Source organism: Talpa occidentalis, unplaced genomic scaffold, assembly GCF_014898055.3.
Source record: "Talpa occidentalis isolate TD23 unplaced genomic scaffold, MPIMG_talOcc4v2.1 talOcc4.6, whole genome shotgun sequence".
NCBI lineage: Eukaryota > Metazoa > Chordata > Mammalia > Eulipotyphla > Talpidae > Talpa > Talpa occidentalis.
The window spans coordinates 130,846,779-130,870,450 of NW_023604972.1; the positions used below are offsets into that span (position 1 = coordinate 130,846,779).

General features: G+C 35.5%; 1 protein-coding gene across 9 annotated transcripts in view; it reads left to right on the forward strand.

Moving 5' to 3' along the window:
- CDH18 (cadherin 18) overlaps positions 1-17,660 on the forward strand; it is a 712,342-nt gene extending 694,682 nt beyond the window's left edge. For 7 of the 9 annotated variants that reach the window (XM_054688413.1, XM_054688412.1, XM_054688411.1 and 4 more), the window contains 2 exons: positions 9,797-10,048; positions 16,996-17,660. In XM_054688413.1, the coding sequence (XP_054544388.1) occupies positions 9,797-10,048; positions 16,996-17,486 (743 nt within the window). In that variant the 3' untranslated portion in view covers positions 17,487-17,660. Of the gene's footprint in view, positions 1-9,796; positions 10,049-16,995 lie in introns of those variants that run through there. The other 2 variants (XM_054688417.1, XM_037530812.2) reach the window with 2 other exon arrangements.
- Positions 17,661-23,672: the final 6,012 nt, after the last annotated feature.

Consider the following 23,672-nt stretch of genomic DNA (forward strand, 5'->3'; position numbering starts at 1 on the left):
AGGGTGGAGATGTAGCATGATTAGCAAGAAGGCAGAGAATCTAGAAGATAAGTAGTCTTGTCCTTAAAATGGGAACATGTCACTTTCAATTGTAGTGATTTGGTTTAAAGGTTTTTTTACTTCAGATAAAAAATATGCTAGTGTTTTGTTTTTGTTTTTGTTTTTTTCTGATGAGTTTACCAGCCAAGACCCTCCCTCTCCTCTTCTACTACTCACAGTGTCATCAAATAATTGTTGACTCATAGTCACTAAGAAAAGATAGATGGATGTGTGGGTGGATGGATAGATAAGAGAGAAAGAGAGAGAGAGAGAGAGGATGAATGGATGGACGGATGGATGGATTTAGGATGAGTAAGGAAATGAGGTAGAAATAAAATAAAAATATGCTTTTTTTATCCGTATCATGGCACTTTATTTATTTGCTTTCCTTTTGTGAAAATGTAGTATAGGTAGTTGAAATGTCATTTTGCCTTTTTCCTCCTTGCTCAGATTCACACAATGCCACAGGAGTTGTCCATGCACCCTCTGCCTTCACGGGGGTAACTTAGTCATTGTTAAGATAGGGCTATGTGGGCCTCCCCGGTGGCGCAGCGGTTGAGCGCTGGGTTGCGAAGCTGCGCGCGGCCTCTGCGGCGCCGGTTCGATCCCCGGCTGCTCCCCGGCCACCAGAGGAGGGTCCCACATGGCGCGCAGACCTCTCCTGCCACCCGCTGCTCCCCTCAGCAGTGTGCTTCGGTCCTTCTGCCTGCTCTGCTCCCCGCTCTGGCTCTGGTGAATTCTCTCGCCCTCCCGCGCTTCTGACTGTACCCAGTGCATGTATAAACAAAAAACAAACAAAACAAAACCAGCAAACAAATAAATAAAGCATGCCTCTATAAAAAAAAAAAAAAAAAAAAAAAAAAAAGATAGGGCTATGTGTTCAAGGATGTGTCCGTAGAGTATCCATCAGTGTTTTTTTTAATTTTGGGACCCCAGTCATAATTTATTCTACTTTGACTCATCTATTCACCTTGAAAAATAATAGTATTTGTTAAAGGTATGTGATAAATAATGAGTAGAGTTTTTCTCAGGAAGTACATATTCCATTTATTTTTCATTTTCTTTTTTGTAAATTATTGGTTGTATCCCTCCTTCTACAATTATTAAATTATTGTGATATGTTTATGAATCATTTCATATTTGGGATTGGATTTCTATTTTTTTTGTCTTTTTGAGAATGCATATTAGGTTTTTATTTTTTTATAATAAATTTTATTTTTATATTCCCCATACAATTGCAACCCCCCCATTCTGACCCCAATCCCTCCCCTCCCACCCCCCACCCCCCAAAAGTGTCTCTGGTTCATAGTTGTTTGTTGATTATGATTTTCACTTTCTCATAGATATTCATTTTCCTGGTCCCTTATTTAAGTTTTCTAGAGTCCTGCTATGAGTGAGACCATCCGGTATTTTTCTTTTTCTTTTTGGCTTATTTCACTGAGCATGATCCCTTCCAGTGCCATCCATTTTGCTGCAAATTGCATGTGTTTATCTTTTTTGAATGCTGAGTAATATTCCATGGTATATATGTACCACATCTTCTTGATCCAGTCATCTATTTTTGGGCATTTGGGCTGTTTCCAAAGCTTAGCTATTGTAAACAGTGCTGCTATAAACATAGGTGTGCAGGTGCTCTTTGGAATGGATGTTTCTGTGTCCTTTGGGTAAATACCTAGGAGTGGAATTGCTGGATCCTATGGAAGCTCTATGTTTAGTAGGTCAAGAAATCTCCACACAGCTCTCCATAGTGGTTGGACCAGTTTGCACTCCCACCAACAGTGCAGGAGAGTTCCTTTTTCTCCACAACCTCGCCAACATTTGTTGTTGCTAGTTTTTTTAATATGTGCCATTCTCACTGGTGTAAGATGGTATCTCATGGTAGTTTTGATTTGCATTTCCCTGATTACAAGTGATGTTGAACATTTTTCATATGCCTGTTGGCCATTTGCATTTCCTCTTCAGAGAAGTTTCTTTTTAGCTCTTCTGCCCATTTTTTGACTGGGTTATTTTCTTTGTTGTTGCTGAGTCTCATCAGCTCTTTGCAGATTTTTGTGATCAGTCCTTTATCATTAGTGTTGTGTGCAAAAATGTTCTCCCAGTTGGTGGGGTTTCTCTTTGTTTTTGTTATTGTCTCTTTTGCTGTGCAGAAGCTCTTTAATTTGATGTAGTCCCAGCTGTTTTTCTTTGCCTTCACTATCACTGCTTTGGGTGATGTATCTGTAAAGATGTCTTTGATGTGCAAATCACGTAGTGTTTCACCTATATTCCCTTTTATATATTCTATGGTTTCAGGTCTTATGTCTAGTTCTTTAATCCATTTTGAGTTGATTTTTGTGTATGGTGTGAGGTAGTGGTCAAGCTTCATTCTTTTGCATGTAGCAACCCAGTTTTCCTAGCACCATTTATTGAACAAACTTTCTTTGCTCCAATGCATAGTCTTTGCTCCTTTGTCAAAGATTAGTTGACCATAAATCTGTGGGTTTATTTCTGGATTTTCTATTTGATTCCATTGGTCTGTATGTCTGTTCTTGTTCCAATACCATGCAGTTTTGATGATTATGGCTTTGTAGTATAGTTTGAAGTCTGGGAGTGTGATGCCTCCATTCCCTTCTTTCTTTTTCAGGAGAGCTTTGGCAATTTGGGGTTTTTTGTGATTCCATATGAATTTCATCAATAATTGTTCTATTTCTTTGAAGAATGACATTGAAATTTTGATTGGAATAGCATTGAATCTGTATATTGCTTTTGGTAGGATGCCCATTTTAATAATGTTTATTCTTCCAATCCATGAGCAGGGGATGTCTTTCCATTTCTTTGTGTCTTCTTCTATTTCTTTTAACAGTGAAGAAGTCAAACTATCACTATTTGCAGATGATATGATAATATACATAGAAAACCCCAAAAACTCCACAGAAAAACTAATTCAACTCATCAATCAGTTCAGTAAAGTGGCAGGATACAAAATCAACACACAAAAGTCAGTAGCCTTCCTATACACAAACAATAAATCTGAAGAAGAAGAAATCAAAAAAACCATCCCTTTTATTATTGAAACAAAAAAAAATCAAATATTTGGGAATAAATCTAACAAAAGAGGTAAAGGACCTATACAAAGAAAACTATAAAACACTGGATTTCTATTTTTAAAGGATCTCTTATCTTCTTCATTACCTCTCTACCTAAATTAACACTCATGCAAATTCATATTTGTTATTCATAAGCAAATTTGCTGATATTCTTCAAGATTCATTTTTTTGCTTTATATATACTAACAATTTTTAAAGTTGCTAATTTAAGTCTTTTATACAGAATCATTACTAATGTAATGCTCAAAAGAATTGAGCAGTTGCAAATGTGGTTTTAAAATTTGACATTACATGGTAGCTTTTTTGGGGGGAAAACATATTTGCCTGTTGTGAATGGGAGACAAAAGAAAATGTCAAAGGGAACTTACCTACTATGTGGCTTCACATAATGAATGTATATTATTAGCTTGATTAATGATACCCTTTGAGAGCAATAGTTTAAGTTTCTTTACATTCTTGGTAGAGTCAAGTAAGATGGTTATAACTACTTTGCCAGCAATATTTATAACTCTGAAAGCATAAGCCTTAGACAATGCATGGTTGTGTTTATCTGGGATTTAAAAATTATCAAGAAAGAACGTGACAGATGGTCAAAGGGATGGCTTTCTGGGGTGTAAATAAGAGCATAATGACATATTGGATCTTCCATTCATGGCTTGGCAGAAATACAAGTGAGGGCAGGGGGATGTTTACAAACTAAATGAACAGACTGAATTCAGGGTCTGAACATGAGATTAGGGCGATCATGAGAAGTGGGAGTCACATAACACTGGAAAAATTATTTCAATGGAGAACACGAAAAGATCATGCAGTCGAAGCTTTGCAAGATACATTACTTCATTTTAGTTTTAATTTCTTAACACAAGTCAACATAATAGGGAAACTGTAACAGAAGTCAAGTTCCTGCTGAGTTTAGTTCAAATCATTATTTATCAAGTACTTATTATGTGAAAGGAGATTTGCAGGAAAGTAAAAGAGCAGTTTCATGCTTGGACTCTGATAATAGTTAAATTGCCATTGCTTCTTATTGCTACTTGGAGATCAGGGAAAAAAATGAAAAAAAAAATATAAAGCCATGCATATTTATCTCTGATGAAGCTAAAATTTTATTTCCTAGCTATCTCTTCAGATAGATTGAAAAAAAAATGTTTAGTCCAATTAGAAATATACACCTGAGGATCTTGAATGTGTCTGCTGTTATAATAGATTTACAAATATTATTTTCAAAATCTGCTACACTATTCTTGAGACAAAGTATGTCTTTATGTCTTCATTCTCAAACAGGGAATTCATTGGAATGACTGGTAGTGTATGGGTGTCTAATAATTTAAGCATTTTGAAGAACACTTAGTTGGAATATGTTGTAAGATATAAGGTAAATTTGGACTTTAATATAGGGTTTGTTTTTGCCCCAGGGAATATTTTACAAAAACCTCCTAACTTAAACTGTATTTTAGCTCACAAAAGTAGCATGGAGATTAGAATCCTTCAAGATCTCTCAAAATATTGAACAAAGAAATGATAGGACACTTACTACTATTTTGAAAAATCTACATTTTAGTCGTAGAATCAGCATGCAGCTTGCATTATACTGTTATGTTCTGTTGCCTTTTGTCTCTGTAGAAATATCAAAGGTTGGAAATGTACCTATCTGTTCAACAAAATATTTCACTAGAAGTATTTTTGTTAAAGATCCTCTCAAATAATCAGTTATAAAATTCATGGAATACTTGAGCCACAAAAGTGAATGTTATTGTTATTTTGCTGCATTTTCAAAGGCTTCCAAATTTCAGTTCTGTCAGTCATCACAGTAGTTTTTAGTGTCCATGTGAGTCAGACATTATATATCTGCCTAGGTCTCCCTGCTTCCTGATATGCTTTTCAGATCAAGAAATTCAACACATAACTAAGAATGCATTGTCATCAATTTCACAGTATTAAAACATATTCAGGACTATTTCTATATTACACTGAAAAACCTGGTTGCTGGGATGTATTGATCATCTTCAGAAAAATATTAAAATATTATTAAAATATTATTATTAAAATTTTAATATTATTGTTTAAAAATTTTAATGTTATTATTAAAAATATTATTATTAAAAGCATTAACTGCTGAGAGAGTTTTCCAAGATTTCCTGGATATTTTTGAGACCCCTTGGATACCTAAATCCATATATATGAGGTGTAGATTCTCATGCTGTTGCTTGATTCTTCACCTGACATAGTTTCTACCTTGGCAACCTACCTTGCCAAGGTCTGCTAAATACACTTCATTGGGCTAAAGTGTCACTTTTTTTTTTAATTGCAGTGACATTGATTACACAACTGTACATGATTTAGATTACAGGATCACACCCTCCAGTTGCATGTTACTTACTATACCACATTTAACCACCAAGGTACACGTCATCCTCCAACTAAGGGAGTAGACTCAAGTGTATACACTGTAGGCCAGTGAAGTCTTCTCGATAAAAAGAAGTATAGAAATTCCAGATCTTTATTGAATCTTCCAAGATGGTTTTAGTTCATTTGGCCCCTCTGTGGCTTTATTGCTGATACATTTCAAGATTATGGTTGTTATAGGGTGCTTTTCAAAGCTCACTATGTAAAACACATCTTTATTTCATGTCTTCCTGGTATTTTAAGGTCTTTGTGATAGATAGCTGTTTAAAATCTCCTTAAATCCTAGTCCAATATATTAGCTGTAATAGCTTGGCTTCCAAGAGTTTTATAAGCTCTGTCTTCATCCAAACTATTGAGTGTGTTAAGAATGACGCTTGAGTCCACTTTATTAGAGATTGTCCTTTATTTGACATTGATAATTAACATTCCTCATCCACAGATGTTCTACCCTCCTATGGTTGCCCATTATTTAGCTCATATTTTTGTTATCCACTTACAAGCCATGCAAGACTTCCTATCCTACTTGGCTTATTTTTTAAGATGCTGTATTCAATTTTAGAATTTTGTTAGTCTTGTCACCTACTTTTGCAGCTGAAGGAACACAAATTTTGCTCTCTTGCACATGCTCTATGTGTGTGTGCATATACATATATATGCATGTGTTTACATATGTGTTTGTTTATATGTCTGTGTATCATCATATCCCTTTCAATTTGCTTCCAGTGAGTCTTCCGCCAAGTCCATGTTTTGCAGTTCCAGGCAAGTCTATAATATTCTTTGTAAGGAGCTTTATTCTGTTGTGCTGAGCCTTCCTAGGTGGGAAGCTCTTTGCTACCTGAATCTCCTTTGCTTTCCAAAGCCAAATCTTTTCATAAAGAAAGAAAGGACACTTTTATGTCTCTGTGTCTGAAAGTTGCCGTTTCAGAATGTAAAATGCACTAAAAACATGCACTGCATTTCCGGCTTTTCTCTTGTTTGTGATTCTGTTTCTTCTTGCCTTTCCTGAATAGAAACTTGAATCCAGGTTGAGAATGTGAAAAAGCACCCTAAGCCAAAGTCATAAAAGGGCCCTAGTCACCCTGTGGGGTACTCTCTCACGCCACACAGCACTGTTCATGTTTATTGAGAACAGAGACCAGTGCTGGTATCTCTTCCGAGAACCCGTGGTGAGCTTCTCAACTATGTCTGTGCCTATGATTACTAAGCTCATATCATTTTTTAAACTGAGTAATTGAATATATATAGACAAGTTTATATTAATTGTGATGCAACATCCTATAACTTATACATATTCTTCCTCAAAGGCCAGGTTCACTGAGTGAGGATCCATGCATAATAGTTTTTTGATATTGTATAATACAGGTCATATATTTTGTCTTCTTTTTCTTTCTCTATTCTTGATACTTTAAAAAAATCCCACTTCTACAAAGAACTTTTCTAGTTCCTTATTAGATTTTTTACATGCCCACTGTAGCAAAATGTCAACAAATCACATATATGTAGATATATATTTATATATGTATACATAATTATAAAAACATTATATATTCACATGTATATTTATTTTTTTAAAGATTTATTTTTTATATACAAGAGCTGGGGCACAGGCCAGAGCGCAGGAGGGTGAGAGGATTCGCCAGAGACAGAGTGGGGAACAGAACAGGCAGATGGACCGAAATACATTAAATGAATTAAATGTGTATTTAATTCATGTGTTTTATTATCTTCATGGCATTGAATATTTACAAGCTTATTATAATTCTATTGCTAACTTGGTAATATAAAATCAAGAAAATATAGATGTAGGATTTTTTTTAATTTTTTTTTTTTATTTATTCATACAAGCACTGGGTACAGTCAGAAGCATGGGAGGGTGAGAGAATTCACCAGAGCCAGAGCGGGGAGCAGAACAGGCAGAAGGACCGAAGGACACTGCTGAGGGGAGCAGTGGGCATGGCAGGAGAGGTCTGTTGCGCCATGTGGGACCCTCGCCAGCGGCGGGGGATCGAACCGACACTGCAGAGGCTGCAGACGGCTTCACAACCCAGCCCTCAACCGCTGTGCCACCACCAGGGAGGCCCTAGATGTAGGATTTTATATCATAAAAAATATGTATAGTAACATAATTACAATTTTCAGAATAAAAGAATCTGAAAAAGAATGGAAACATAATCCCTAGATGTAATTGTATAGAGATTCAATAACTAGTTAGTGAAAAGCAATTAGCTGATAGGTATAATCACAGGGAGAGATTCTCAGAAATAACCTGAATTAGAGTTTAGAAAGCAGGGTGTTTACTGGAACGTGAGCTTTGGGTGACCATCTGTAACCTACATTGGGAGAAATGTTGGAAACAGTGAGAAATAGACCCGCCACGCAATTATAAAGGACTCCACTGATGACTCCAAGGGAATACTCTGGAACGAAACTTGACTTCATTATTTAGGCTACATTGGGTAGAAATGGCTTGACCTTTATATCTTGTAGCAATAAGTTATTGATTCTGTGCTTGTTCAGTAGGGTGTAACTTTAGGCCAGGTAGCAATCTCAAGCTAGCAATAAGTGAGCCCTTGTAGGGGATCGGAACAGTACACTCAATTGTAGACCAGAAGGGTCCTTCATCTAACAGACAAGCTGGAATGAGGTGATGATGCTAAGATAACCTTATACTATGTGCACCTGAGGGCCTCAATAACAAAAGTTGTTGAATGGTTGAAGACACACTGTGACACTGTGATTCTGCACAGGGTTTAGAGCAGCGGTTTTATCCCGATCATTTATTAGCTCTCATTTGGGGCAACTTAGCTCTGGAACACAGGTTAATTTTGAGTTATCACTGGTAGTAAAAATGACATTATCCTTCAAAGTAAGGAATGTAGCATCCTCTCCTTTATGTGATATTGTGGCTTGACCAACATATACCATGTAGTCACTTACTAGATACATAGCATTCAAAAAGCATATAAAAATAGAATTAAATATTTATTGATCTAACCTGGGTTTATATTGTTATTTGCATGTTGGGTGTGTAGGACCTCCCTTCTAGTGTTATTCCTGTAGTGCCCCCCTCACCAAAGCACCCATGGTCCACCACCTTAGTCCATTGTGCAACCTCCCTATTATGCTCTCACCCCCTTGCACTCCTCTGGATTCTTCAGTTCTGTGGTCTGTATTCCAAGGTTAGATTTTAAATTTGGTTTATCTGTCCCTTTGTTTACTTTTTCTATATTTGTGAGAATGGCCCATATCAGAAATAACAGATGCTGGCGAGGATGTGGAGAAAAAGGAACCATCTTGTGCTATTGGTGGGAATACAGTGCAGTCCAGCCCCTATGGAAACAGCATGGAGGTTCTCCAAAAGATGAACCCACACTACCCAGCAATGCCACTCCTAGGTTTCTACCCAAAGAGCACCAAAAACACTAACTTGAAGGGAAACTTGCTCTCCCAAGTTTGTAGTAGCACTATTTACCAAATTGCCAGAACATGAAAACAAACTAAATGTCCCCAAACAGATGAATAGATCAATTAGCTATGGTGTTTGTACACAGTTTATACTCAGTGATCCAAAAAGATAAACTCATGCCATTCGTGTGGCACTATGGATAGAGCTGGAAAGTACTGTAACAATCAAAATAAGATAGAAAGAAAAAGACAAATGCCAGATAGTGTCACTGATAAGTCGAATTAACTGTTTAAGTCGTCATTGACTTACCCGTCATGTGTCCACTAGAACAAGAATGCTTGAAATCAGAGCTAAGTCTAAAAACTTTTATCAGTTGGTCTGGTGACTCCATAAATATATTCTTTAAACCAGTGGTTCTAAGACATTTTTGTACATTAACATGATGTCAGTAGTTTGCTGAAAATGCAGACGTAAGGTTCTCTCATATTCCAAGTCACCAGTTTTGGAGTAGGGACCCCTGGCTCACTGCAAAGCTTAGAACCCACTAGCTTTAAGCTTTCTTTATCTTTTTTTCAATTCTTTGGCTATTATGGTCATGTCGAAAATATTCATTACTTCCTCTCACCTCTGTCTGCCACTATTTCCCCTCTTTAGTATGGGCTGTATTAATTTTTCAAACACTCTTCCCAACTTGAGAACCAATATTAGCAACACTTTAATAATTGCCCCTTCATGTTCCCTTGTCCATTTCATGAAAAGAGAAACCAATCGCACATACCCATTTTATCCATTAAAGGAAATGTGAATCTTTAATGGCGGCTTTACTAAGTACATTTTGTTTTGCTTATGTCTGTCATAGATAACACAGCCAGCATTCTGACAAGGCGGAGGAGATTTAGTCGAACTATTCAGGATGTGTATTATCTCCCCATTATGATCTCTGATGGTGGAATCCCCTCTCTCAGCAGCAGCAGCACCCTCACCATCAGGGTTTGTGCATGCGAGAGAGACGGGCGTGTGCGGACTTGCCATGCAGAAGCCTTCCTGTCCTCCGCTGGTTTGAGTACAGGAGCCTTAATCGCTATTCTTCTGTGTGTTGTCATTCTCCTAGGTAAGTCATCTCAGGAAGTCTGTTGTAACAAGACAGTTCTGAATGCACCTGCCATGGATATGGTCAATAGAGCGTGTTAGATATGGGAGGTGGGAAGGGTAAGAGAGAGGAAGAAGCTGACAATATTTATCCATGATGTGGGTAACAAAACCTGGATGCACAGATTTCCTTTAATTGACTTTTCCCAACAACTTAGTTAATCTAGAAGTATTTTGATTCCAATGTGATGAAAGAGTTGCGACATCAGAATATAGGATAGAATAGGAATGAACTCTTTCTGAAAGGTTCTGTTTTAGAGAGAATTTGATGCTGAATATTCTCAACCCCATATTAAATGGTTTGTACAATTTATTGGAAAGAACATAAGCGGGCATCATTTAAAAAAAAAATCTGAATACCAAATAAAGATAGATTTCTTGTAGAAATTTCTGTTAGTCTAAAGCATTAGTCAATCATCAGTGTTAATTGAATTTTAATGTATGAAGCCTAAATAATTTTGGCTTGAGAGATATTAAATTTTAAATTAAAATATGATTTTTTGAGATCTGTAATCCATCTCATTTTTATAAAAATACTTTCTCTAATGTTACATTCTTGTCAATGTATTAATGTCATCACAACTGCATTTGAAGCTGATATTACTGTAAGAGCTTTAGAATCATTACTTAAATAAGATAGCAAATCCAGATTTTTATACAATAAGAAAAATGTAAAGAATATTTCTGCACCATGGTTCAATGTGTTATATATTTATTTTTCCGGTGTATTTATTCCCTTCTGCCTTTCTCTTAGCAACCTTATCTTTTGTTCTTTTCTTGGTACTGTGAACACATGAAAAGAAATAAAAAAGTAACTATATATTATTATAAGATATATTATTGCAAGAAATGTTCCTTGTTTTGTTCTGGGGTAGAAGACTAATTATCTGTTCAGAGGAGTGGTAAACAAAACAGAATGAGACTGAAGATCACAATGGATGTTTCAGCACGATGAGATAATCAGCTTCATTGGACATGGAGATGGTAGACTTGGTTCTAGAAGTGTAAAGAAAAATTTACAGCTGGGAGGTTTCATCATAAAATTTACATTTTAACAAAAGATAACTGATGAAGTGGAGAACAGACAGTGATGGCAAAAGCATTAGGTCAAGCCATTAGGAAAACAAGGCAGTTTTCTTGCTCAGGATGTATTAGAGCTGAAGTGGATGACTATCACGATGTTTTAGGTGAAATCAAAGGATCATGCAGATCCCAGGATTAAAACAATTGCTAACATCTTAACTAAATGGTTTGTGAAAGTGCCTGAAGTGCCCTTTGAAAACTGTGATGATGATAATTTCATGCCATTGAGCAAATAAATAGGTAATGTTTTTGACATAATATCTTTTTTCTTTAAAAAAAAAAAAAGCTTTCAGGGGCAAGAAAAAAATAGCAAAAAAAATATTAAAGAGTGATCTTGGATATTTTAGATATGTGGTTGAGTTACGACAGCATCAAAGAAGACCTTTCATCTGTTGCCCAGCGGGAACCCCGATCTTTGCTGAGCTGGGGTGCACCAGTCTGCTAAAGTCACTACAACAAAAAAGAATATAATCAGGGACATAGTGGACTAGATCTCAACTGTGATAAATCCAATGTGTTAAGTCTGAAAGGATGAGATGGCAAAGGAGAGAGAAGAAATCAGAGAAGCAAGAAAATGAGCACTGAGTATCACAAACATCAAGGAAAAAATACATCAAAGGGCACAGAGCACTCAACAGTGCTGCTCAGAGGTGAAATAAATGAGCAGAAAGTAAGCATTGCACTTGTCAAAATGCAGCGTGAGGTTAGCACACCGACCAAGGGTGTGTCACTGCGTGATGCTGGTTCACAAGAAATGCAGGATGGAGAGCATGCGGAGCTGGGAATGGGCTTTCTGCATTGTATTTGTTTACATATTGATGGGTGACAAATGCTATTTTCTTTAGATATAAATATAGTATTGTCTTGTCCTGAAAAATTAAAACAAAAGAAAATCTTACTAACAAACCAAAACTGGAAAATAAACCAACAGCAACAAACATCAGTCTAAGGCTCTTCACTTTCGTAACCAATATAAGTCCTTTTCCTGGACTGCCTTTCACTTCTTTTTCATTCTTCACAATAAAATGATTTTTAGACACTAAAATAAAACCTTAAAATGCCATTGAAAGATGGTACTATACCAGTACTTTTTTTGAAGATGTATTATGTGAAATCATATTTTATTGTTTTATGAAACAATACTTCCTTTTACTTGACTTCTGAAAATATTTCCTCGAAGGGATAAATCAGAGAACACATCTAAATTTTATGCTATCTTTTAATACTAGTGAAACATAAATGGAATTTGATGTTTCTTCCTCCAATATTTGTTGAAACTGAATGCGTTTTTGCAGTTTATCCAAAAATTGTAGAAAATATTCTTGCATTTGGTTTTTAATAATCACTATTTATAAATTTATAATGTAGTTTATATTTTTCATAGTACTCTAAAATTTTCATTATTATTATAAATATCTAGTCACAGTCTCACATTGTACTAACTTGTATTTTAAAATAACATTGGCTAACATGTGAGCTTCTAATTTTCAAGGAAAAATATCAATAGCAAAACTTCATTTAGAACTTGTTATAATTCTGAAATAATGTACAACCTTAGCAGCTAACAAATTGTGAAGTAGATATATTTTTTAATATTTTATTTTATATAATTCTTACATCATTTCTCATTTTTGCACAATGTATGGATTTTCATTTTGGTTATATTCCCCATACAATTGCACACCTCCCTTATTTTGACCCTAGTCCTTCCTCTCACTGTCCTTCCACCCCCCCGCCCCCGTAGAGTGTCCCTGATTTATAGTTGGTTGTTGATTTTGATTTTTATGAAGTTGATATTTTAATGTTCAAAAATGTTTTAACTATTAGCTATTTTTTAATGAAAATAGCAGTGTTCGTGTAAACCCAGTCCGAGTTTTGCTGCTAATTAACTGTGTGATGTTAGTTGGCCTATTTGGTCTCTTGTTACTATTTTGGAACCTGTGAAAATAATGTTTCAATTAGTAGGACATTAGAGTCATCTGCAAAATGTTGTGGTGCTTGTTAATGCTTTATTATAAGTTAGATATGATTCAGTATTTTATCATAGAGTCAGACTCCATCTATTAATGATCTGAAATCACTATTTTTTAAATGCAAAAGGTATAACATTAAATGATGGATGTACACATTGTGAGTTGGATCACATTCTGTCAGGATTAACTTTTTTCAGATCCATTATATGGGAAATTTTGTATGGGTCTTCATGATGCCATCAGAGATTAGTACTAGGGGAGGGGAGTTGTCTTTTCCTCCCAGGGATATGACATTTATTTCCCAACCTCATCCCATCACTTGTCAGAGAGACCAGAATAGTTGATAGAGTAAATCTTAATTACAGTTGACACAAGAAATCACATAGCAGGAGGCTCCCTGGTCACCAGGGGTTAAGTCTCAGCACTACTACCACTATGGCCTGAGTTTGAATCCCGGCCAGGGAGCTGACCACATGGTGCAGCAGACCTCTCCTGTCTCACCTGTTGCTCCCCTTAGCAGGGAATTTCAGTAAATCTACCTGTTCTGTTCCCCACTCTGTCTCTGGTGAATCCTCACGACCCTGCAACTCTGGCCTATACATCAGTTCTTCTACACCAAAATAATTACAATTTCTTTAAAAAAAGGAAATCACACACCAACTCTGAATCAGACCTCTGTGAGCTACCATTTCAGTCCACACATCAAGTATAAACGGGCAGCCTAGGTGTGTCTAGACCTGCTTGGCTCCTGCTCTTGTGTGTAAATTTCCTGATACATGGGGATTAGGTGAATTTAGTGTGAGGAGATAGCAGCCAACCTCTTTGTCACAAAAGCAATTGATTGCAAATGACTTTTGCCAGGTTGCCTTCCTTTGAATGAACAAGCTTCATCAAGGAGTGTGTGGTGGGGTAAGACCAATAGGGCCACAGAAGCTCTTTAATTAATCTCCCTGACTTGAGGCACCTTATTTCAATCAAATTTAGTGTCAAACAGGAAGCAAGTGAAATTAAGACTGAAAAACTCTGTTAACAAAAGCATTTTAAGAATCAGTACCTAATGAATTCAAACGCAAGTTATGTGAAAGTTTAAGTGATGAAAACAGAGAACTCCCTTTCTTCGTGTAAGCTCTGGGATGATAATATAAAGACATGATATGAGAAAACAAATTCAAAAAAACCTCCACAAATTTGAATTCCTTTATGAATAAAATAAATTACTAAAACTCAAATTCATTTTAATTTTCTTGAATAAAAAGATAGTATACAGTATGTTTAACATTTGGCCAAACTCAAAAATGAAAAAGAAATATATTGACCAAGAATAAAATTCATTTGATGTAAAACATTTCATAAATACTATACTTTATTCACATTTTAATCTTATATAGCCAAATTTCAAAATACCAGAAATCATTAATAATTTTGAACAAAGGACAATTTTGACACCACTAATTTCTTACATAACACAGTGCCTCATACATATTATATTTTTCTATATGATCCATTGTAAGAAGAGGTAGATTTTCTAAAATGCAAGATTTGATAAACTGGGTGGGAGTGGGCCTAGGATTTATTTGAATATAGTAAATTTGACCACAGGCTTTATTTTTTTTTTAAGATTTATTTATTTATTTATTTATTTATTCAAGCACTGGGTACAGTCAGAAGCGCGGACCGAAGTACACTGCTGAGGGGAGCAGCGGGCGGCAGGAGAGGTCTGTGCGCCATGCGGGACCCTCCTCCAGTGGCCGGGGAGCAGCTGGGGTTCGAACCGGCGCTGCAGAGGCTGCGGGCAGCTTCGCAGCCCAGCGCTCAACCGCTGCGCCACCGGGGAGGCCCTGACCACTAGCTTTAAATAAGAATTTTACACTCAAATCTTTATCTACAATTAGTATCTCCCTTTTCCCTCCTCAAATAAGTTTTGTCTTAGAAATTCTTTGGACCATTTACTTTGTTTTAATAATAAAATATTCTCAAGAAAAATTAGGTAATGCTAAAGCTTATTTAACAAAATATTAAAAAATTATTTCCTGGTGAGGCTATAGAAATTGGTTTTTACAGTATTAACTCTGTGCCGTCTGCTCTGGAAATATCTACTGAACAAAAATGAATGAAAAGTGATTTATTAGGTACACACCTTATTGTACATGTTTCCACATTTTTTCAGTTGATATGAATTTGCTTTTAACTAGAGGAACCATATATTCACGTTTTGTTGTTGTGACCGACAACCCTTTTTATCCTTAAAGGTGCCTCAAATTCTATGATTAATTATAGGATAACCCATAAATAAGCATGTAACTAAGCAAGAAATCATTGGTTACTGGCAAATAATTATCTGTACCTGGAAAAGAAACAGATATAAACCCTCAGAATTCACACTTAATTAATAGCATGTATATTTTGAATAGTAGGTATGTTTGGTAATACTTGAATATATCAGGAATATTTCTTAACTCTGGGGGAATGAACAAGTATAAACTATCACAAAAATAAACTCTAATTTCTCTTCTATATTTCATTAGGCAAATATAGTACAGTCACAAATATTGGAGAAGGGGGCAATTTACCTCCAAACTTTGATAATAATATTAATCATATTCTCTGGGCTGTGCATGCACATAAATTCCCTTAACATCAACTGCCAGCCACTATCATGATTGACTGACAAAATAAAAAGTCTTGCTATTATAATCTAGGCAATCTTTAGAAGTGTTTTAATCTAGAGAAGTTTCCTCACTTGAATCATAAAGATGAGCAGAAAACATAATGCATGATAAATCTTTACCTTGGAGTAGAATGGGCTCAGTTATTTGAGGATGCTGTTGGGCCACTGGATTAGAAAGCTGTGGGCTGGATTTATACTAAAATAAACAATGAGGAATTAAATGCACTTTTTTTTTTGCATTCAGCAAATGTTATTTGCCCAAAATAACATGTTGTAGCATCTGCAAAGTCTCTGCAACTTTGTGTCATTGCTTCTTTTCAAGCACAGTGACTCAGTACTTCCCCACTGTGACCATAATTTCCCCTCACATTTTCCCATTACCTTGTCAATATCTTTTCATGCTGGAATTTTCCAGAAGATTCCCCTGCCCTCTCTGTAGATACTGTGCCATTTTTTTGTTGTGGTTCTTCATTCTTACAGGTTCCCAACTTGCCCTTTCTGCATGCCCTAAGATCCTCCCCATGCATACTGCAACCTGCTCTTTCCACATTTGGTAGATGCCTCTCTCACATCACCCCCTCCTCTTCTGGCTTGAAAATCTATTTCTCACAATCACCACCTCCTCTTCTGGCTTGAAAATCTATTTTTCATCCACTCATATATTCACTTGTATACTATGATATCTTCTTTTAATATAAGGTAAAACTTGTGTATATTATTTAGGAGTATGTGCCCAAAATGGATAAATTACAAAGAGAATCAGAAAAACTGTAATGATAAAAAAGCAAAGAAAGATCTTACTTTTAAGGGTTTTAGAGATAAAAGGGAAGTTTTTAGGGTGATAGGAATGTTCTTTATCAAAGGATCGCTAACGTGGTATTTCTTTGCTTTGCAATCATTTGTTAAACTTTTAAGGCAATTTGAACAAAAAATGCTGAATGCATAAACCCCACCAAAGAGAACATTCTGGTTTGCTAGAGATCAGCGATTCCTTATGTTTTGTAGGGATAATGAATTTTTACATTCCTTGAGATACTGAAAAACCTTGCGGTTCAGAACTCTGGATGCTGTCACAGAGCCAGCCTCAAAGGGCCGCATTAACAACTGGAAATTGCTGCTGTAATGTCTCCAACACTTGCCCTCTTTCTTGGTGCTAACTTGTCACTCTCTTTCCATTTCTCTCAGCAATCGTAGTCCTTTTTATCACCTTGAGACGCAGCAAGAAAGAACCCCTGATCATTTCCGAGGAGGATGTGAGAGAGAATGTGGTCACCTATGACGACGAGGGGGGTGGGGAGCAAGACACCGAGGCCTTTGACATCACGGCCTTGAGGAACCCTTCTGCAGCTGAGGAGCTCAAGTACAGGAGAGACATCAGACCCGAGGTGAAGCTCACCCCCAGACATCAGACGTTGTCCACCTTGGAAAGCATAGATGTTCAGGAATTTATTAAGCAGAGACTGGCAGAAGCCGACCTAGACCCCAGCGTCCCCCCTTATGACTCTCTCCAGACTTATGCCTACGAGGGCCAGAGATCAGAAGCTGGGTCCATCAGCTCACTGGACTCAGCCACCACACAATCAGACCAGGACTATCAGTACCTGGGGGACTGGGGACCCGAGTTCAAAAAGTTAGCCGAACTCTATGGAGAAATAGATTCTGAAAGAACAACTTAGCAGGTCAGTTCTTGCCACGTTCTAGAATTTGCTTCCTGAGCAAGCCGAGCGATCACCTCAGCCATGGCAAGCAAGAAACGCAGGAACAGGGCTTGGACCTGAGCGAGCTGTACACGGCTACTGTAGAAACAAGTGCCCTTTTCATGATCAAAACTGGGTTATTTGGAAGAAAGTCAAATTTTAAAAAAATACAGAAAAAGAAGCTGTTGTTCCTTGTGTATATTTTCAATTGCTCAATAAAGTCTGTGGTACTATTTAATGAAGAATATCTGAATTCAGCCAACCAATGATACTTGTTTCGATATTTTTGTGATTTCTTTTCCAAAAGCAACAGTAAACAAAATGGTTCGAAGGAACTCATGACTCTGATTTCTAGGGGTGGACACAGCACAAAGCAACTTACGAAGGACATCACGACCTCTTTTTCACTTCAGGGTGAACTCTAGAGACCCACACTCAGTTATTGTGACAGATCTCATTAGCTTTGTTTTGTGTTTCAACTACATGAGGTATTTCCAATAGACTAGGCCACTCCAACCCAGCCTTGTGTCATTATTCTCTGCCCTCCCCAATTCTTTTCTCCATACAGAATGGATGGAACATGGGGATTTGCTGCTTGCACTATAACGTATGCAACTAGTGTGCACATGTGTGCACAGTTCTAAAGTAGAGACCACTGTCTCTGTCCCACCTGCCCCACTTTAAGAGGACAACCCCCTTTTAAAAAGATGCATAGAATGGATTGTTTAAGATATACTCAGATACTCTAATGTAGCAAGGAAAGATTATTTCAAAAAATAGCTACAAACTTCATCCTGTACCAACATCAAGGAATTCTCTTCTTTTTTTCTATTCATTTTAGTACATTTCAATAAGCAGTGGCGATCATTCTGACGCCAAAAATGAGCTGTCGAAATGTTGATACTCCAATCTCATATGATTATTTGTAACCTGCTCATTCATTAAAAATATGCATCGCGTCAGAGAACAATGTAGTCTGAAAAGATTAGCCTGCTCTTTGCTGAAACTTCCTACATTTAGGATAGGTTCACCTTTCTTCTGTACACAAGCTCACACATCCCTCCTCTCACTGACTTATTTGTTCAGATATATTTGGAATCTTCAAGAAAGTGTATAGGACAAGGATTAAAAAAAAAAATAGGCAATTCACATTTTCTGTTCATGACATGTTGCCCCCAACCCCTGACTTTCAGGGTCTCAAATTGCAAAATGGAGACAGCAAAGCATTCCCTAACTCCATCCCAAGGTTGTGTGTGGGTCCATAAGCATCTGTACAAATGCTTTGCCTACTACAAAGTTTTCTGCTATATAAAGTGTGGCAGATGCTAATTTTCTACTTCTATCAGCTTATAAAAATATAGTTACCTACATTTTGAATAAAATATCACATTTATTATGGGAGAACTTCTTAAAACCTTCAATAGTGAAATAATCGCTGATGAAACATAATATGCAAGTTTAGTTATTTTTGATATTTTCCCAAATAGGCTAATTTTCTTGTAAGTTCTTGGGGGTTTTCCTCAAAATCTTAAGATATTTTGTTGTTGTTTCAATTGGTCTTGAAATAATTCATAGCATAATGATTCTCCAAAAATGTCTACATTTATGTATGTCAGATCCATTGGAATTTTGAAAGCCACGAAATAAAAATTATGTCAAGGGGAAGTTTTTCCTTTGCTCTTTAAATTTATCATAATCTGGTGTCCCCAAATGTTACATGACATTTTCTGTTTGATTCTACCTGTGTGCAAAATTTTGATTTTTGCCTGTTTGCGACTGCAAAACAAACAAAAAAATATGTGCTATCATATTACAGTTTTGAATTATGGGACAAGAGTTTAATTTGAATAATTCTGAATCTGTGTTTTAAGCCTGAGGAATAAAATGTAATTTAAGTTTTTTTTACAACATTTTAACTTTCCAGATGTTGCTTTATCATGTTTCAAAATCATAATTGTGTGCATTCCAGGATAAAGCTAAATCAAAAGAGGGGCTTTCAGGAATTACCCCTGGAGACACATTGTCTGGGTTGTGCTAATGCTGGATGACACTCACCCTGGAAGAAGGGTACAGCTTTGGAAAACCATTGTGGATCCTGGATTTGTGCTTTCCTGTGCAAAGGGGATGAGGAAAAGTTCCTGTGGAAAAAGTCTAGGTTTTGGAAGTCCATTAGGCTTTTGGAGTTAAATTTTGGATAAACTGTCTACAGCTTTTTTTTTTTTTTTAAATATTCATCCTATAACTTTACAGATAAACTGTCTACAGCTTTTTTTTTTAAATATTCATCCTGTAACTTTACAGATGAGGGTTTGAAAGATGACAATGTGCGTATACAATTAACCATTTGCTAAAAGCCAAGGTCCTCTGCATGGTTTTAAGTACTAAAATATTTCCCCGATTGTGTAAGAAAAGCACCCCAGAGCCATCTCATTTTGATTACACTTGACAATGGTAATGGACTGCTTCTGAGCCCCTGCCTTTAATCTAATACAGAGGCAAATGGAGTTTCTATAGTCTTGAAATATTATGTTTCCATGTTAACTTATTTTAGAATTTTGTTAATGAAAGCATTCCAAGTATTATTTTTATATGAAACTAGGTAATTATATCATTATTATAAATGTGGATTGGGTCTCATATTTTTTATGCTGCTACTTTGGGCCAAGAGAACAATAATGGTAAATAAATGCTCTACGAAAAGACTAAAGTTATTCAATACTCGATGCCTTGCTTTAAAAAAAATGCTAGTTAATTGGTGTTCCAAGAAAATTCTAAAAGAGCTTAGTAGGCCATGAGCTTGCACAGCAGCAAGGGCATTCACTGGCCACAGTTATTCAGCTATTAAAATCATATAGGTTCCATGTATATCAGCCATGGCACCATAATGTATCTCAGCACATTTTGTAACTCCGTAGTTGATGTTTATAGAATCTAAAGAAAATACATATTTGAAATCAATGTACTATTCTAATAAAATAATTTTCTATAACAGACCTTGTAGAAAACATGGCTGATAAATTAGAAGAAATATTAGTAATTCTGATAATTCTTTTATCTAAGGTATTTCTTATGAGAATTTATAAATTACATATAGTCTTTGTGCAAACATTGAGAAATTAACGTCTCTTGCATAAATCACTCAAGACCTATCTATCAGAAATTCTTTCAATCACATATCTGTATAAACACAGATCTAAAAAGGACATTGAAGAGGAAATAATCACTAAGATAAGGCTTTACATAAAATTGTAACTTTATTACCTGCCACAAGAAGGAAAATATTGTAAGAGAAATCAAATTTATGTGACCATACCCCCCCCCACACACACATATCTTGAAATCTTGAATAATAGTTGGTGAGTTTAAGAATAGTCAAAATGGTAACTTGGATATTGATATGATCCAATTATGTTATGTTATAAAATTTGAGTAGCCAGAATATGGATGTTAACACAAGATTTTGACCTTAATTTTGCATCCGGTCTCAGCCTAATTTTCAGTGCTGTCAATGACTGGTGCTAATTTACAGATGTGGTTACATACAGCAGAGAAAATTATTAAAGAGTAATAAAATTTTAGAAACAGTGGTTTAGTGGACATTGTGCAGCTATTAAATACTAAGTTGTTTGGTTTAGAAACTTTTCACACTACAAGGCATTCAAAGATCTGGGTAGAAGGAGGAAGAAACACCTAGTTCCCCATTATTAGCAATGTAAAAAGCTTGAATATACACTCATCCATAGTTTTATTTATTCTTATACACCTAATTTGTTGCCTCTCTTTTGGTTTGGCTGAATGTACAGGTATAGCAAACAATGCAAATAGAATCATTCATTCAACAGCTATTAAAAAGAGTCAGTAAACTAGGTATGGTAAGTGGTACTTTGGCCCATAAAGACCCAATGATATTGGGGTATATTTTCATCTGCTTATTAATGTTAAGTGTTTGATCAGTTATTCAACCCAGCAGAAATGTAAAGTTGATTATTCTGAAAAAAGGGAAGAGGCACATATTTCAAACTGAAATTGCACTTAGCTTCAAGGTATGTTAACATTCAATTAACTTTCTTGTCTTTCAATTTCAAGAATAGAACAAATCTCCGAACAGTTCTTGAGAGATATGTGACTCAAATTCAAATTCTTTATTTTTTACCCTTTAGGATTAAAGGCACATTAAATATTGTCAGAAGGAAACAAAATCACTTCAACTTTTTTTCTACCTCATCTACAGAAGGTAAATCTTTTAGTGATGTAGTACTAGCAATTTCATAAACACTACAGCCAAAAAGTAGCTCACACCATTTGAAGATAATACTTGTACAAACCAACTCCCTTATCAAAGATTCCAAATACAACATTTTAAAATGAAAAATATGAATAGCAGCACGTTTTAACGTGTCAAACCTGTTCTTCTTTGACTTATATCACTAAGATCGGTGTTGTTTTTTTTTTTAATTTTAAATAAAGGAAGAGAATAGAGAAAAAGCAGGACATATTCTTCTCTGAAGCATTCATGTCCACCCCACCCCCCAAAAAATGTTCTTAGGCTAGTAATAATGATTACATATCCATTTTGCTGAGTCTTAGAAATGAAGGACTTTTGCCTTTCAACAGTAGAGAGATATCAAACCTATTAAAGTAATGATTCATTATCAAAATCTTAGGTAAAAATGAATGGAGAAAAATAGGCATTTAAGGGCTCTCGAAATTTGATCCTGTGAAGAAGGCACGTTCATTTATAAAGTGAGTTCATCAGATGGTTTAATCTTCTTGCCCAACAATAGACAGTTAAGAAGTCAGAAAATGGAACATAATAGTTAATGTCACCCTATTAATTTCATCAAGGCAATTTTTTCTTGTGTCAAAATGCATCCATCGAAGTCTTACTCTAAATCATCTACTGCCATTTTCAAAGTACTGTTTCAGATCGCTTTTTTTCAAAGAGTAATTTGTACCATCTAACATTTTTTAATTAAATAAGATCTAAACATGAACAAATGTGTAGACAGGCACTAAGAACATGTTAAATAAAATGTCTTGGTGGTATTGTGATCGAGGTTATCATCAATGAAACTATACTCCATTTGAGAGTGAAGAGCCACAGGTAGTGATAGACGAAAGTAAGAAGCAACAAGAGGTAAACATTCAACATAGACTCAGACAAAACTAGGATCCCAGTAAGAGGAGGTCAACATTTGAGGTGCTTTCTAGGACAGAGGGAATGAGACACATGCAGAGGAAGCAGTTAACAAATGGTGATTATTCTATACAGTGTAGAAGACTTACATAGGGAAATCACAACAATATAAGTTGTTAAGAGAAATTGGATTTTGATATGAGATGAATGAATGTAACTGATACTGAAACCAGTGTTATTGAATTTAATTTTCCCCACTAATCATATATTAAAGAAATATTATAGTTATATATACCTGAAAAAGAAATACTAGATTATTTTAATTATTTGCAAAAGATACTTATTTTAGGAACATATCTTGAGAAAGCAAAAAATGTCACAGAAAATGCATTGTTGTGTCATTTAATTTTATTAACTTAGTAATCTTATAAAATAAATTAAAATAAGGACAAGAGAGGCACTTCTAAAATTATATTTGTTCAAATAAATTAATTGCTAATGGGATAAATGTTTCTATCCTCTATAATCATTGTTTAGGTATAAAAATATGATTGCTGCCAAGAAATAATATCCAAATACCAAAGACTCAATCAATGCCTTATGAAAACTATTGTACATTAGTTATTTTTAACACATTTTTAATCCTTAACACATAACATGTCACATAGTCTAGTGTTTCATTGTATACATAGTTACATTTGGATTTATTTGCAAAACGTCACTATCATACATGATGATTCAATGATTTGTTAATATTATAGTTAGACTTGCCTGGAATCCCTATTTTATATCTTCTGTTTCTCACTTTTTCTTACTTCACATTTATTTGCCTTTTTACAGTCCTTGAAAAGCTATGTTTGAGCAATTTTTATATTTCATGTACTTTTCAGAAAAAATTCAAGAAAATGTTTTTCAGAAATAGAAAGTAGTTATCATGTTGTTTCAAGGTTTTGGTTATCAAAGCATTTTCTCTCTCTCTCTCTCACTAATCATGCTCTTCCTCACCAAAAAGTAATAAAAGAAAATTG